Source organism: Diabrotica undecimpunctata, chromosome 1, assembly GCF_040954645.1.
Source record: "Diabrotica undecimpunctata isolate CICGRU chromosome 1, icDiaUnde3, whole genome shotgun sequence".
Classification (NCBI taxonomy): Eukaryota; Metazoa; Arthropoda; class Insecta; order Coleoptera; family Chrysomelidae; genus Diabrotica; species Diabrotica undecimpunctata.
Genome location: NC_092803.1, coordinates 68,866,857 through 68,881,175, shown reverse-complemented (window position 1 = coordinate 68,881,175; position 14,319 = coordinate 68,866,857). Strand labels below are relative to the sequence as shown.

Sequence of the window (14,319 nt, the reverse complement as noted above, 5' to 3'; positions counted from 1 at the left end):
GCAAAATGTGGAGTGTCTGATACGACCGAGCACTGTGTGTATTCGAGTGCAGTTTTTTCAGTGACGACAGAAACGAATTACACAGGAAGATAAGTAGAGCACAAATACAATAATGCAGGTAGCAATGAAGGGAAAGACTGAATACAAGGCAATATTGGAAGCAGTAACTCAAATCGTCAGAAAGAAGGAGATACTAGAGAGGAATTTGCAGTAAAAGTAAAAGAGAGAGAGAGAAAGAGAGAGAGAGAGGAGATGGACTATTCATGTTATACGCCGGTCTAGAGAGCACCTACCGCATGAGTAGTCCGGTTAAGGGGATGGAATTTAGTTCGTCTTTAAAAGATTTACCACCTCCTTGGCATAAAAAAGGTATTTTCTTTATATTATTAATCCTTGTCCATCCATAGTAATCTTAATTACTTAGTTTTAATTTTCAATGTAAGACAATCCCTTCGTCATTTACTTTTTATATCCTATGGATTAAAATATACTCTAGTATACTCGTCAGTCCCCCCTAAGGCTTTTACTATCTTAAATATACTAATGTTAAATAATTGCATGACCGATAAAGAAATGGCTTTAAACATCCAAAACGGACTTAAGGAATTAATACACGATGAATTGTTTAATAGTAAATATTGTTGTTTTTGTAAATGTGTTCATCAGTAAGTAAAGATCCATTTGTTTTAAGTAATTCGAATTTACACAACCTTGAATTTTTCGAATAGTTTTTCAAGTCTATTTTGTCTAGAGAAAGAGTCTAATTTTTTTTTATTTTTTTTTTTTTAATTTCTTATTTGTCTTTCTTATTTTTCAATTGCGTCTATTTTATTATTTTTTTCGCTTTTGTTGTATAGCCCAATTTTTGACAACATATTTAATTTATATATTCACTTTTTGATATATTAATTCACCATGTTTTGGACTATTTTCTTTTATTGCATTATTTTATTTATTATCTTTCTTTTTCTTTATATTTTTTCCATTGTTTTAAACTTTTATATATGTAATCTTTTTTTATATAGTATAATTGTGGATAGTCATGCTCAGGGATATTACAATTTTCCGATTTTAATAATTTAATAAGATTATATGGTTTTATGACTTTGGATATTTTCATTATTTGTTCATTTAATATACTCCAGTCGTCACAGACAAAAAGCAAGCTAAATATTGCGAATAATATCAATTTTGAAACTCTATCAACAAAAATCAAAAAGGTTTAAAGTGATGAGTGCAGCTTTCGTATGCAATATTTACATTTTGCTTCAAATGAAGGTGTTAAATAAATAAAAGTCAAGCGACTTTTATCATTTTTTACGATTCTTATTAAATAAATAAAATTTGTCACTTCCATTGACTGGTAGTAGATATATAATAGACATTCCTTATAGAATTTCCATTATAAGAGCCCAATCTTTAAAACCTATTACATGAAATTTCGATTTTGAGTTTTTGCAATAAATATGAGGCAGTTCAAATATGCCTAAAAAACTAAATTTCAAAGACGAAACTACGTGGAGTTTAAAGCTAAAGTTGAGTAGTTTTAAAAAATGTACTTTTGCTATCAAAATACAGAGGTTTTAAACGATTTAGATCGTTTGTAAACAGAAAGTTTAAAATTCAGCGTTTTAAGGTATATTTAAATGCCTTATATTTGTGTCCAAAACTCAAAATCGAAATTTCATGAAAAAGGTTTTTAAGATTAGGATCTAATAATATAAATTTCATAGTCATCGGAGAATGAAAGTAATACATTTTATCGATCTCATGAGAAACGTAAAAAATAGGAAACATCGTGCAATATTTTTTTCTTTAACATATTTGTACAAACTGACTTCATTTGCAAAATACAAAAATTGCATATGAAAGCTGTGCTCTTTACCTTTAAAACGCATTTTAATTTTTGTCAATAGTACACTTTGGTCAAAAGATATCGAATTTTTACCGTCGAGTTAATACAAATATTGTTTGAAATTGATTTCGGGCGCGTACCTGAACTGATATTCAAAATCGCCGGTCGCTTGAAATGGAGAACACATCTAAGCTACCAGGATCGCGTTTGCGTCCACGATGGCGATGGCGATCTCGGTTTCTGTAGAAACGAACACATCGGACCGATAGCGACCTGCAATTTCAAATACAGTTGGAAATATAGTTTAAAAAAATGTGCGATTTACAAGAAGAAGAAGCATTGCTAAAATTTAATAAAAGGTATGCGTAGGCGTTCTATTTTTTCCATTTACATATGCAGATATTTATGCAGGTGATTTTGCAGAAAAAGAAGAGATGTTTCGGTACATGAAATTAACCTGAGGCGCAAGCAACAAGAATAATTATTTCATAAATCATAAATAGTACCCAAAACTTCTCAGAGATGGGAACTGTTTCTATATATTAATATTACATATATATATATATATATATATATATATATATATATATATATATATATATATATATATATATATGTATATATATATATATATTGTTATGATGTATTGTTTGTTTGAATGATGAGCAATGAGTATTTTTAATAATATAATATATAGGGTTTTTATCGCGGTTCTCAAAGAATTAGCTTGTAAGTACTTTTTTAAATTATCTTTATTATAACTATTATGAAACACACATATATATCTAACCTAGCCAATATAAATTTAAAATAAACTATTTTTAAATTGATATTCTTATAAAACTAATTAAATTCTATAGACAATGTAAAATTTAAACAAACTATCTTCAAAATTGAAATTGTTATGACACTAACTAAATTATATTAACAAAATTTTGTACCTTTCTTTCAGTGAATGCCTAAATGAACTGTTTTCCACTATATAGATTCTAATCATCACTGAATGTCTTCGTACTTCGGTTATCCTTGTTTTTGTGAAATTACTTTTTCCAATTATCAGCTTCTACCAATTTAAGATATAGTTTTCTTCACCAGCATTTATACACCACCAAGCAAACCAGCAAACACCATTTATATTTATTCTTCTTTTCAATATACCAATATCCAATTATTATAAGTTGATTTATACTAATCTCCAATCATAATATAATTTTAATTCCTTCCAATGTCCATCCAATATTCTTCTAATATACTTTTATAATCTTCAATAATTATTTGTGTATAATTATAAATGTGCATTAAATATATGCATAATTTTTAATCTTCATTTAACTCACTATATTAAACAATTTGACTATTTGTAACTGATTCACTGACTCCAATTAACTTTCATATTTCTTACTAAACTTTTCTGACTGACTTCTTGAAAATTCTGAACAATTTACTTCACTAACTAAATGTGTCTACTAACTTTCATAATAAACTGGCCTGACTTCTGACTAAAAACTGCCATCTTGAATCCAAATCACGGTTATTTATATCTTTTTGGATATTCTAGAATCATCTGGTTCCATTTCCATGGATCATGTTCCATTTCGTTCTATTTCTTCGATATGGATGTTCTCGAAAAAAAAATATCTGTTCCATCCACCGACATAATCATTATTCCAGAATGTTCGACCGTAAACAATGGTCACACTCTGCACTCTGGAGAATTCGTTAATGTTCCATTGATAATTTTGTTGACATTTAGGCTTTTCAGATCAGAATAAACATTCAAATTAGTAACTAACACTCTAATTTAATAAAATACACATTTCAAACAATATATTATTATAACCCCACTTTATATTCCCAATTATTTCCTAAAATGTCACTTGGAGAGTAAGTATATCTGTCTATCACTCACTGTATAGTTGGTTGCCTATGCACATGGCTCACTTAAATATATTTACAACATTAAAATACAACTTTTTACAATTATTATATGCTAATTTATTAAAAATGCCCTCACATAAATATATTTTTATTAAATTCTCTAGTATTTAACTTCTTAAAATAACCAAATACTTGTTATATCTAAAATTATCTAGTATATAACTTATAAATTAATTTTTTAAACAATATCATTTCAATATATATACAGTTAGGATTTGATTTCACGTATAGTGCCTCTGTATATTCGCTTATACGTATTTCATCCTAAAAGGAATCTTCGAAGCGACTATTTACAGATATTCTGAACGTAAAAACAATCTTTCCTGTCGTAAAGGAAGCAACGCTAAAATGGCTTCTGTATGGACGCAATAGCGACATCTGATAATAAATCACGAAACTCGAAATCCGAAGATTTCGAACTCTCGAAACCAAATTCAGATTTTTGCTTTATTCTGTGCCTTCTAAGAATTGCAAGGCAAAACAGACGTTGATAAAGATGTAATTAAAGAAGGGGAATCTAAAATTGCATTTCACAACATATCTCCTCAACTAAGCAAAAATCCTTGGCGAAACGGTTTCTAGTACTCATAAAGAGTATATCGAAATAAAAGGAAAGACAGTTAAGATTTGATTTCACGTATAGTGCGTCTGTATATCTGCTTATACGTATTTCATCCTAAAAGGTATCTTCGGAGCGACTATTTACAGATGCTCTGAACGTGAAAACAATCTTTCCTGTCGTAAAGCAAGCAACGCTAAAATGGCTTCGGTATGGACGCAATAGAAATTTAGCAATATATAATAATATATTTTAGAACGACTTCTGAAAGTTTTGGTGAAATTTTAGAGCAGACAAGAAATCACCAAACATCAAACAAATTTTAGGGAACCAGTTGATGGTACACAGCAATTTTATTTTTAATACGTAATTTTAATAACTTTTTCGATATCCATTTTTATCTGGATCGATGCGAGCAGCGATAAACTGCTGCGTTCTCAACACTAAACTAATTATATTGTCGCGATTACCGCAGAACGCTGCACAAATTCCTTTGATCGCCAGCAGGTCGCCACCAGTATGTGCTGGTTCATTTTTTTGTTTCAGACGAGTCGAATCGCGGTCGCCATCGTGACCGCCATCGCGTTGTGACTTTCTGAGAGAACGGTTTATTGTACACAAGAAGTACTAATAAACATTTTTGTTTAGAATGGTCACAGCTCCATTTTTTATTTAAAATATTTTTTCTACGACGTATAGATTCTTTGTAAATCGATTTTTTCCGCCCACCCCACTTACAAGGGAGATTTTAGGGGGAAGCCGGAGGAAGGTGTGGTAAACTTTTTTGTATCTTTTTTGGGGTCCCAAAATTAATATTTTAAGTAAAATTCAGCTTGTTCGTCTCGGTTTTAGAGATCAAATCTCTCCGAGTTGACAATAATTTTACTTCCATAAATATTTTAGAACAGCTCTTTTACTATCTGTAGAAATTCTAATACACACCAGAATAATTCTGCTGTCAAAACAGTGTGTTAAAATTTTACTCTTTAACCTTTACTAAATATTTTGTTTACTACTTCTGATGACTACTAAACAAAATTAACTTTTACTAATGAGCTCTTCGCTCTTCTAATATTTTTAAATAACGCATTGCAGCGATAGAATGGTTCAAAGAAGATAAGCATTATAAAAGCGCTCCTTTCATATACCCTGTTATGAATCAAAATAACTAACAACATCTTTATTAAATGTTTTATCAGACGCCTACCTAACTCGAGATATGAGAAACACTGTGATATGCAGGTCCTATAGTAAAGTAGTAAATTATTGGAATCCCTTCACACTTGACATAAAAACAAATCAATAACGTGCATGTAGGTTAAGCATTTAAAAACTACATAAAATCAGTCAAGACTTACCCAGGTGCCGATATTCGGTCAGACCATACTCTACTGTGCTCTACAATCACAGTTAAGTTAAAGAGAGTCTGTAAAAATCAGAAAACCTCCAAAATATCACACATGCACTCCAAGACCCATGCACTCTAAATAAGGTTTCTCAAGAAATTAACAAGTTCCACGAAATTAGACTAGAAGATACCAACAACATAAATGATTGCTGGGAACAAATGAAAACGACAATAACCACTGCATCTCGAGAAAATCTTCTAAGACGACCAACAGTTAAAAATGACTGGATGACACAAGACATCTTAGATCTAATGGACGTTCGGAGGCAGTATAAATCCATAAACAGAGAAAAATACAATGAAATACATAAAGAAATCCGAAAAATAATTAAAGTAGCAAAAGACCGATGGCTACAAGAATCCTGTTTAGAAATTGAGAAACTGGAGCAACAACACGACAGCTTCCATTTGCATAAAAAACTAAAAGAATTAACAGGCAAAAGCAGAACTTATTAGAATTAACAGGCAAAATATATTACAAGACTCCGGTAATAGAATTTTTAGTGATAAAAAAGAGCGCTGTACCGAATGGGAAAATTACATAATAGAATTATTTAACGATGACCAAGAAAGAATCTACCAAGAAATAACATCTAACCGAGATACAGGCCCACCGATTCTAATCTCAGAAGTTCAGAAGGCTATCGACCAAGCGAAACGAAGGAAGGCTTCTGGTCCTGACGAAATACCTGCAGAATTGTTAAAACTATTAGATAATGAGAGTGTTGCGATTATCACATACTTCTTTAATAAGATATACAGCAGCGGCAAATTACCAGACAACTGGTTAGAATCGATATTTATAACTATTCCCAAGAAAAACAATACCAGACAGTGTAGCGACTATCGACTTATGAGATTAATGAGTCACACGCTCAAAATTTTTATGAAAATATTGCATTATCAAATATATAAACTTGTGAGGGGATAACTGGTGATGAGCAGTTTGGTTTCCGAAACGGTATGGGTACTCGAGAAGCTCTTTTTTGCATGCGAATACTCTTACAAAAGAGCATTGAGTTTAGGAACAATATTTACGTATGTTTTATAGATTTCGAAAAAGCCTTTGATAGAGTACCACATACATTATTATTTCAATGCTTAGACTCAGTTGGTCTGGACACGTATGACATTAGATTGCTTAAAAATCTTTACTACAATCAGACCGCTTGTGTTAAGATGGACCAAGAGGTTTCAGCTAAAGTTTCTATTAAGCGTGGTGTCAGACAGGGATGTGTTATGTCACCGATGTTGTTTAATGCCTACACTGAACCAGTTTTTGAAATAGCGTTAAATAATCGCCGCAAAGGTGTTAAGATCGATGGTGAAATTATTAACAACGTCAGATACGCCGATGACACCGCAATAATGGCAGAGAGTCTAGAAGATCTTCAAACCCTGTTGAATGCTATAAACAACGAATGCAGAATAGAACTCGCACGGAAAAGTGTGTCGTTGACCACACGTCTAAGACTATTGAAGTGCTACGTCTGGTCCACTTTGTTCTATGGATGTGAAACCTGGACAACAATTTTAAAAAATCTTAACAAATTAGAAGCGTTTGAGTTATGGTGTTACCGTCGCATGCTCAGAATCCCGTGGACCGCACACATATCTAACGAACGCGTGCTAGATACCGTGCACAAAGAGCGAGAATTTATCAACATCATCAAAATGAGAAAGGTCCAATACTTCGGTCATATAATGAGAGGACCTAAATATCGCTTATTCCGGTTAATCATTTAGGGCAAAATCGAAGGAAAACGTTGGGTCGGAAGAAAACAACTGTCCTGTCTGCGTAACATTAGACAATGGACAGGTCAAATGGTCGAGGAACTGGTTCATCTAGCTGCCGACCGAGAATCATTTCATCAGTTTGTCAATAGGACGATAGCCAACGCTTGAATACAAGCACGGCACACAAAGAATATGTAGGTTAAAGACTAGTCATCATTTTTCATACAGTAGTCTATGTATTATATAGAGAATTTATAAATGAGAGCAGGTGCGTAAATAATCATCAAATGGTTTTGAGTTTCACTGATGAGGAAGATAGGTGGAGGTACTGTAAAACTAAAAAAAATTGTTCTCTAATTATTCCACTATTGGCCATTTCCACAAATTAGGAGAAAAACTAAACAAGCTCCTAAATATATTTCTTTACCTTAGGATAGATACTGGTCCTACATACATACTTATTACTGCGAATCAGAGAGTAAAATTTTAACGCACAGCTTTTACTCTTGCTTTAATCTTAAATATCTGTCAGATATGTATGACTGCAAAATTTCCGAATATTGTTTAGGCATAACAATTTTGAGTTTGTAGATTAAAGCTTTATGCCATACTTTGTCGAACTCCTTAGCTACCTACGTCTAAATATATTGTAGAACAGACTTTCTTTTCTTCCAATATTTTTTCAAGTATTTTGGTTATTCTGTTTACCTGATTAACCTTAGAATGTTTATTTCTCAAGACAAATTGATAATTTGAAATCGCTTTTTTCTCTTTTATTATTGGTTTCATTACTTTTAGCAGCAATTAGGTTATTGAATTTTACTGTGTCTTTACGAGGTAGGATTTTTTAGTAATTCCCCGGCGATTAAATCATATCCTGATGCTTTCTTTTCTAAATTTTGATCGAGAATTTGATGACAATAAAGACAGGTCATTATTCATACCAAGAAATAAATAACCATCTTTTTAAAATAACATTTTTTTAGGCGTCTTGTGTGCGGATGAGTGGGACTACTTAAATTTTGGTAAGTATTTAAAAAAAATTGTATTTGGTATAAAAAACAAAACATACAAAATACTGAATTGATTCCTTTTTTCCTAATGATACTACCTATATAAATATATATATATATATATATATATATATATATATATATATATATATATATATATACATAAATATTCTTTAATAAATGGACTAACAAATGACCATTATATATATATATATATATATATATATATATATATATATATCGAGCTAAGCTTAATACTATTATAAAAATTAATAATAAACTCACCAGTCTTCCGGGTTGAACCGCGTCGATATCCATTGGGCCGAGCTTTCAACATCCTCTCTGATGTCTTCTTCAGGACTTCCAAGGTCTCAGTCTCCCGAGCCCCCAAACACTACTAAACTCACTAGTCACTTCACTACTACTATAGTAAAAAAAACATCTCTCAAATTATGTGCCACTCGACTACATTTGCTATTTAAAAAAAAACGTTGGCTTGATGAAGGGCAGTAGGGGGTTACATTTAAGGGCATAAATTTTGCTTGAAAATGTATCCCCCTCCCAACACAAATTGACGTGATTTTTTTAATTTTGAAAAAACTCTTGATTTATGAGTTCCTGGGGGGTTCAAATTTTCGTTGAACACACTGTATATAAAAGTCTCGTGTCACGATATTTGTCCAAGCTAATATTCAAAACTAAACCACTGAACCGATTGCAATATTGCAATACAATTTTGTGAGTATTTGTTGGTCCAACTTAGGAGATAGGATATTTTTTATCTCAATGAATGACCCTTATTTTTTTAATTGTAAATTTAAAATGATTTATATGACTTTACCACTACAGTTTTAGTTTATTTGATCCATGTAGTTATAAAATATCATAAAATCACGTTTAACAAACGTGATAACGTTTGTTATAACTGTTCGCAACGCGATTGTTATAACTGTTCTTATAATAAATTGAGTACGACTGAATTGATTTCGCTAATTTTGGTTTTGAAATATTTATTTAAAGTCCTAAACTCTAATTTCACTATTTGGGAGAGTAAGTCATCGTTTAAAGGCGTAGGAAAGACGTATAAAAATCCAATGGCGTACACTCACTTTTATTTCAACGTTAATTATATTATATTGTTTAAATATTATTATTCAAAATAGGCCACAATATATTTATCTGCAGGTTTTTACTGAAGTTTCCATCTCTATATCCAAAGACCGTTTTCGAAGATATAAATTATAGTTATATTTATTTTATTTGTTTATTATTATATATTCTTATATTATTTTCTTTCTTTTTTCTTAACTTTAAAAACGGTCTCTGTAATAGAGATCGAAACGTCAGTAAAATAAACATGTAAATAGATGTATTGTGGCTTATTTCCAACATTCTCCCTAAAAATACGGAATGCCACAAGCAAATCCACAGAAAAATAAATATTGCTATCATTTGTATATTTGAAAACGATCTCTTTATATAGAGATCGAAACGTCAGTAAATTAAACATTTCAATTAAATATATTGTTACTTATTTCTAACATTATTTCTACATATACAGAACGGTAAGCAAAAAGCCATAGAAAAATAAATATTACTATCACTTGTATATTTGAAAACGATGTCTTTATATAGAGATCGAAAAATCAGTAAATTAAACCTATAAATAAATATTTTGTGGCTTATTCCATACAGTCTCCTAAAAATACAGAATGCTACAAACAAAAAGCTATAAAAAACAAGTAATTTTGCCTAAAGCTTACTGATGCCACCAGACTGTCGCGGAAGTTACGTTAAAACATCTTTTGACGTGACCCGTCCTTAAAGAGTTACACAATGAAATTTTTTTAAAACAAATTTTAAGACAGTTTCCACACCACCCGAGAGGTATGTCTTGTGGCGTGTCACTTTTTTTTAAATGGGTGTTCGCCAAGAGCCATATTGTCCCATTAAATAAAATAAACAAAACACTTAAACAGTATAAAACAAAACAAAATAAAATCCAATAAAACAAAATAAAATTCTATAAAAACAAAATAAAAATAATTTTGGATGTAACAAAACATTATACTGTTTAACACTACTATTTAAACACAAACTCTATACACACTTACTATGTTCTTCTCGTTTTTTTTTTTTGTTTTTGGTTTTTTATGCTGATGTTCCTACTAAACTATTAGAAAATATTATTCGCTGTCTAAATCTGAAGATGCAGTGCTGCTATCGCTGTCATTATCTTCACCTGGTGTAATTATAATTGGCTCTAGTAAAACTTTGACATCAGTGTCAAGTTCCCACATACGATATTCTTCTTTAATTATGTGGCCTATACATTTAGTCCATTTCTCTGGAGTTACATGGAGGATTGCTTGAAACAAAAGTTCTTTAACTTCGTTTAATTTGAGCGTTTTGTTATTGCTTGCTACTTTTCCTTTCACTTGCGCCCAGATAAGTTCAATGGGATTAAGTTCGCAATGATAAGATGGTAGACGTAGAACTTTGACACCATAATCTTTTGCAGTTTCATCCACAACATATTTAAGATATTCACTTTTCCTTAACCATGCAATGTCAAGTAGTTGAATTTTGAGCATTGATTCTTCGTATGCAATCCCCTTTTCTTTAAGCCATTCTTGAATTCTCCCTTTCCGCCATGCCGTCGTCGGTAATTGTTCTAGTCTGCGGCTATGATATGGTGCATTGTCCATAACAACCACAGACCCAGATTCCAATTTTGGTAAGATTCTCTTAAACCAGCGCTCAAATACTTCGGAAGTCATTTCTTTATGATAATCACCTGTTTTTTTCGACTCAAATTGAAGCAAACCATCATCAAGGAACCCTGTATCACTTCCTATATGGGTGATGATTAAACGCCGTCCCTTTCCTGATGGAGCTTTTAATCCTGTAGACCAGCCTTCTATAAATGCTTCGCGTTTACTTTTGACATTTAAATCTTGCCAAACTTTTCCAACTGTATGACCTTCGTTAATCCAGGTTTCATCGAAATAATATATTTTGCGTCCAGTGCTGCGAATTTTTCGTATTTCTTCTAAATATTTTCTTCTCCGCAGAATAATTTCATTTTTTTCTAATAGCATACTTTTTCTGTTGCGTTTTACATATCGAAAGTTCATTTCGCGCATGGTTCTGATTAAGACTCTACGAGATATCTTGGATAAAGAGTCATCGTTTTCGAGCTCTTGAGAAATTTTTTTCAGTGTTGGAATTTCACTCCGAAAATACAATGAATGAATTTTTCGACGTATAATATTCCTTGCCTCGTCATCGAAAACAATGCTTTTCCTACCTCTAGTTTTACTTTTTTCTTGCTTTTTATTTTCCGACGTATTTTTAAGTACACGATAAATACAGCTAACGGATACTTTTGTTAAACTGCTACAAATGTCGACCGCTTGGCTAACATTTAATGTCATTTTTCGGCCGACAATTCCTTCATAAACGTTTCGTATCATTACCTTCTCTTCGGACGTTAACATTTTCCGTCTCTTTTGCGGCTTTTCATTTTTGGAATCAACATCAGAATTTTGCTGTCTTCTCTTGGAACAACTCGGTTTTTCGTCCATTGTATTTCAATAATCTGTGTATATACTATATATACAATAATTTCAACAATTCTGTATAAGAATATAACTAAAAATAACACTCTTATTATCAATAACACGTTTTATCAATACTACAATACAGTATTGTTAAAACAGTATTGACAACAATAAGTTTACAAACTTATCACATAAAATATACTCACAAAATGCACTACCCATAGAAACGCCAATGAATTTCTTCGGCGAAAAAATAATAAAAACTAGTTTTACGGCATGTCTGGGTCCGAATTGTAAAACGGAATTTCCTCGCTAATTCCAACATTGCCAAAAGATTAAAAAATAATGTTTTAAAATATCGATTTTTATTTTATAAATTTAAATATGTAACGAAACGGAACATATAAATAAAATTTATTTCATTACAATTTTGTGCTTAATTTTTACTATTGAAAAAATCATGTTTGTTTGTATTTTATGACGGTAATAATCGCTGCGTGGAAGAATACAGGTTTTGTATGACCATAATTACTACTTGTGAACAAGAATTGGCTACACTGTACGACAACTTCTGGTCAAGTCTACTATAGAGAAGCACAAATAAATATACTACTTTATATATTCTGTAATTTCTTATGAGGAAACGCAAATTGCAATCGAGAAAACAGGCCGCTGTGTACATTCTAGGGCCGCTAAAACATTCTAGGGCCGCTGTGTACATTTAAATTTGAGGATATTCGGCGTTTAAACTATGAAATCACTCTTCTAAATTAAGGGTTTCTACATTAGGAAGGTCTAATATTTGGGAAAAAATAATGAAATAAGGAAAATAGTAAAAGCAACGGCTTTATGTTCCTATACAAATAGTTACATTATACTCATATACAAAATGTTTTATACGATCTACTGTTACAGTGGTAGTTAATTTAAATATAAAGTGACTTAATTTTTTAAAAGCAGTTTTATTTTCCTATACATATACTGATTCCTATATATACTGATATATACCATATACCATCAGATATCAACTTTTATTAGTTGTATTTGAAGTGTTTTAAAAATGTGATTTTTACTCAGGAGTAATACATTTTTATTTTTGACATTGAAAATAATATAAACGAAGTATGTTTAGAATTAAACATAATTGTAAAATGTTCAACATTGCTTATTTACAATAAAAAAAACTTTTTCAGCAATAAAAAAATCTTTTCAACATTTTCTCTGCAACAACGTTAAAAATTTAAGTTTGTGCAGTAATGCAATACATTTTAATAATTAAAAATTTAATGAAACAATTCTAAATCAATTTTAACACAATTTTAAACAATTTTAAAATCTACTGACAAGGTTAAAGTAGTAAGTATACTAAATCCATAAAATTTTCCATATTATATTTTTACCGTATGTATGAAGAAAGCGTATTTTATATCTTATTAGTATATAAAAAGTATATTTTATAAAAAAATTTATAACTTACAGTAGTTAAGTTGTCCCAAATGTAGGCAACTTACAGCTGTTCTAATGCGGAGAGCGGATATATCATTTCACTTAATATTTTCTTAAAGAAAGAAATAAAATAAAATATTATTCAATATTATCATCTAAAATTCAAAGTAATGATTCTAAATGAATTTCATTATTTACTGAAAATCGAGCAACACTGTTTTGCGATTTTATATTTCTAATTATTATTCAATTTCAAATATATAATCATTAAACCTTTGATTTATTGTTCCACGAAGTTTTATTCTGCATGTGTTTGTACAGTGAAGTTTTAGTGCATAATTGTTAGTTTACAGGCAGACAGATATTACCAGTTATACTCTTTACATAAGCGGATGAGATTAATGCATGTTTAACACAATTTTGTTGAGACCAAACAAGAATTAATTGTGTCTTTTCAGCTATATTAAATAATTACTTGAATCATAATTGGCTCAGTAAGCGCGCAATTCTGGCGGAGAAAAATATTAATATAAACGAAATTTCCAGATTTAAAGAATTAAGTTGAGTTTTAAAATTAAGTTTTTTTTAGTTTTTTTTGTTGCCTACTAGTATTTTACGAGGTAACAATTTTTATCAATTTTTACCAGTTCCTCTCCTACCAAGTAATGTAGTGCCAATAAGCCCCCTTTTTTAAAAGTTTTATGTCTGTTTTGTCCTTTTAATTGTGTTCTGTTTATCCCTAATTGTGTTTTAGTTTTATAATTTTAACAGTTGATATCACAATTATCTGCCTAAACAGA

The 14,319-nt window shown here is 30.7% G+C and overlaps 1 protein-coding gene across 1 annotated transcript in view; it reads left to right on the top strand.

The window, feature by feature from the left end:
* Nucleotides 1–616: 616 nt before the first annotated feature.
* Nucleotides 617–14,319, top strand: part of LOC140452230 (carbonic anhydrase 9-like) — a 50,544-nt gene continuing 36,841 nt past the window's right edge. Inside the window, exons 1-2 of the mRNA XM_072546386.1 lie at nt 617–665; nt 8,484–8,522. Of these exons, the coding sequence (XP_072402487.1) occupies nt 617–665; nt 8,484–8,522 (88 nt within the window). The remainder of the gene's footprint in view (nt 666–8,483; nt 8,523–14,319) is intronic.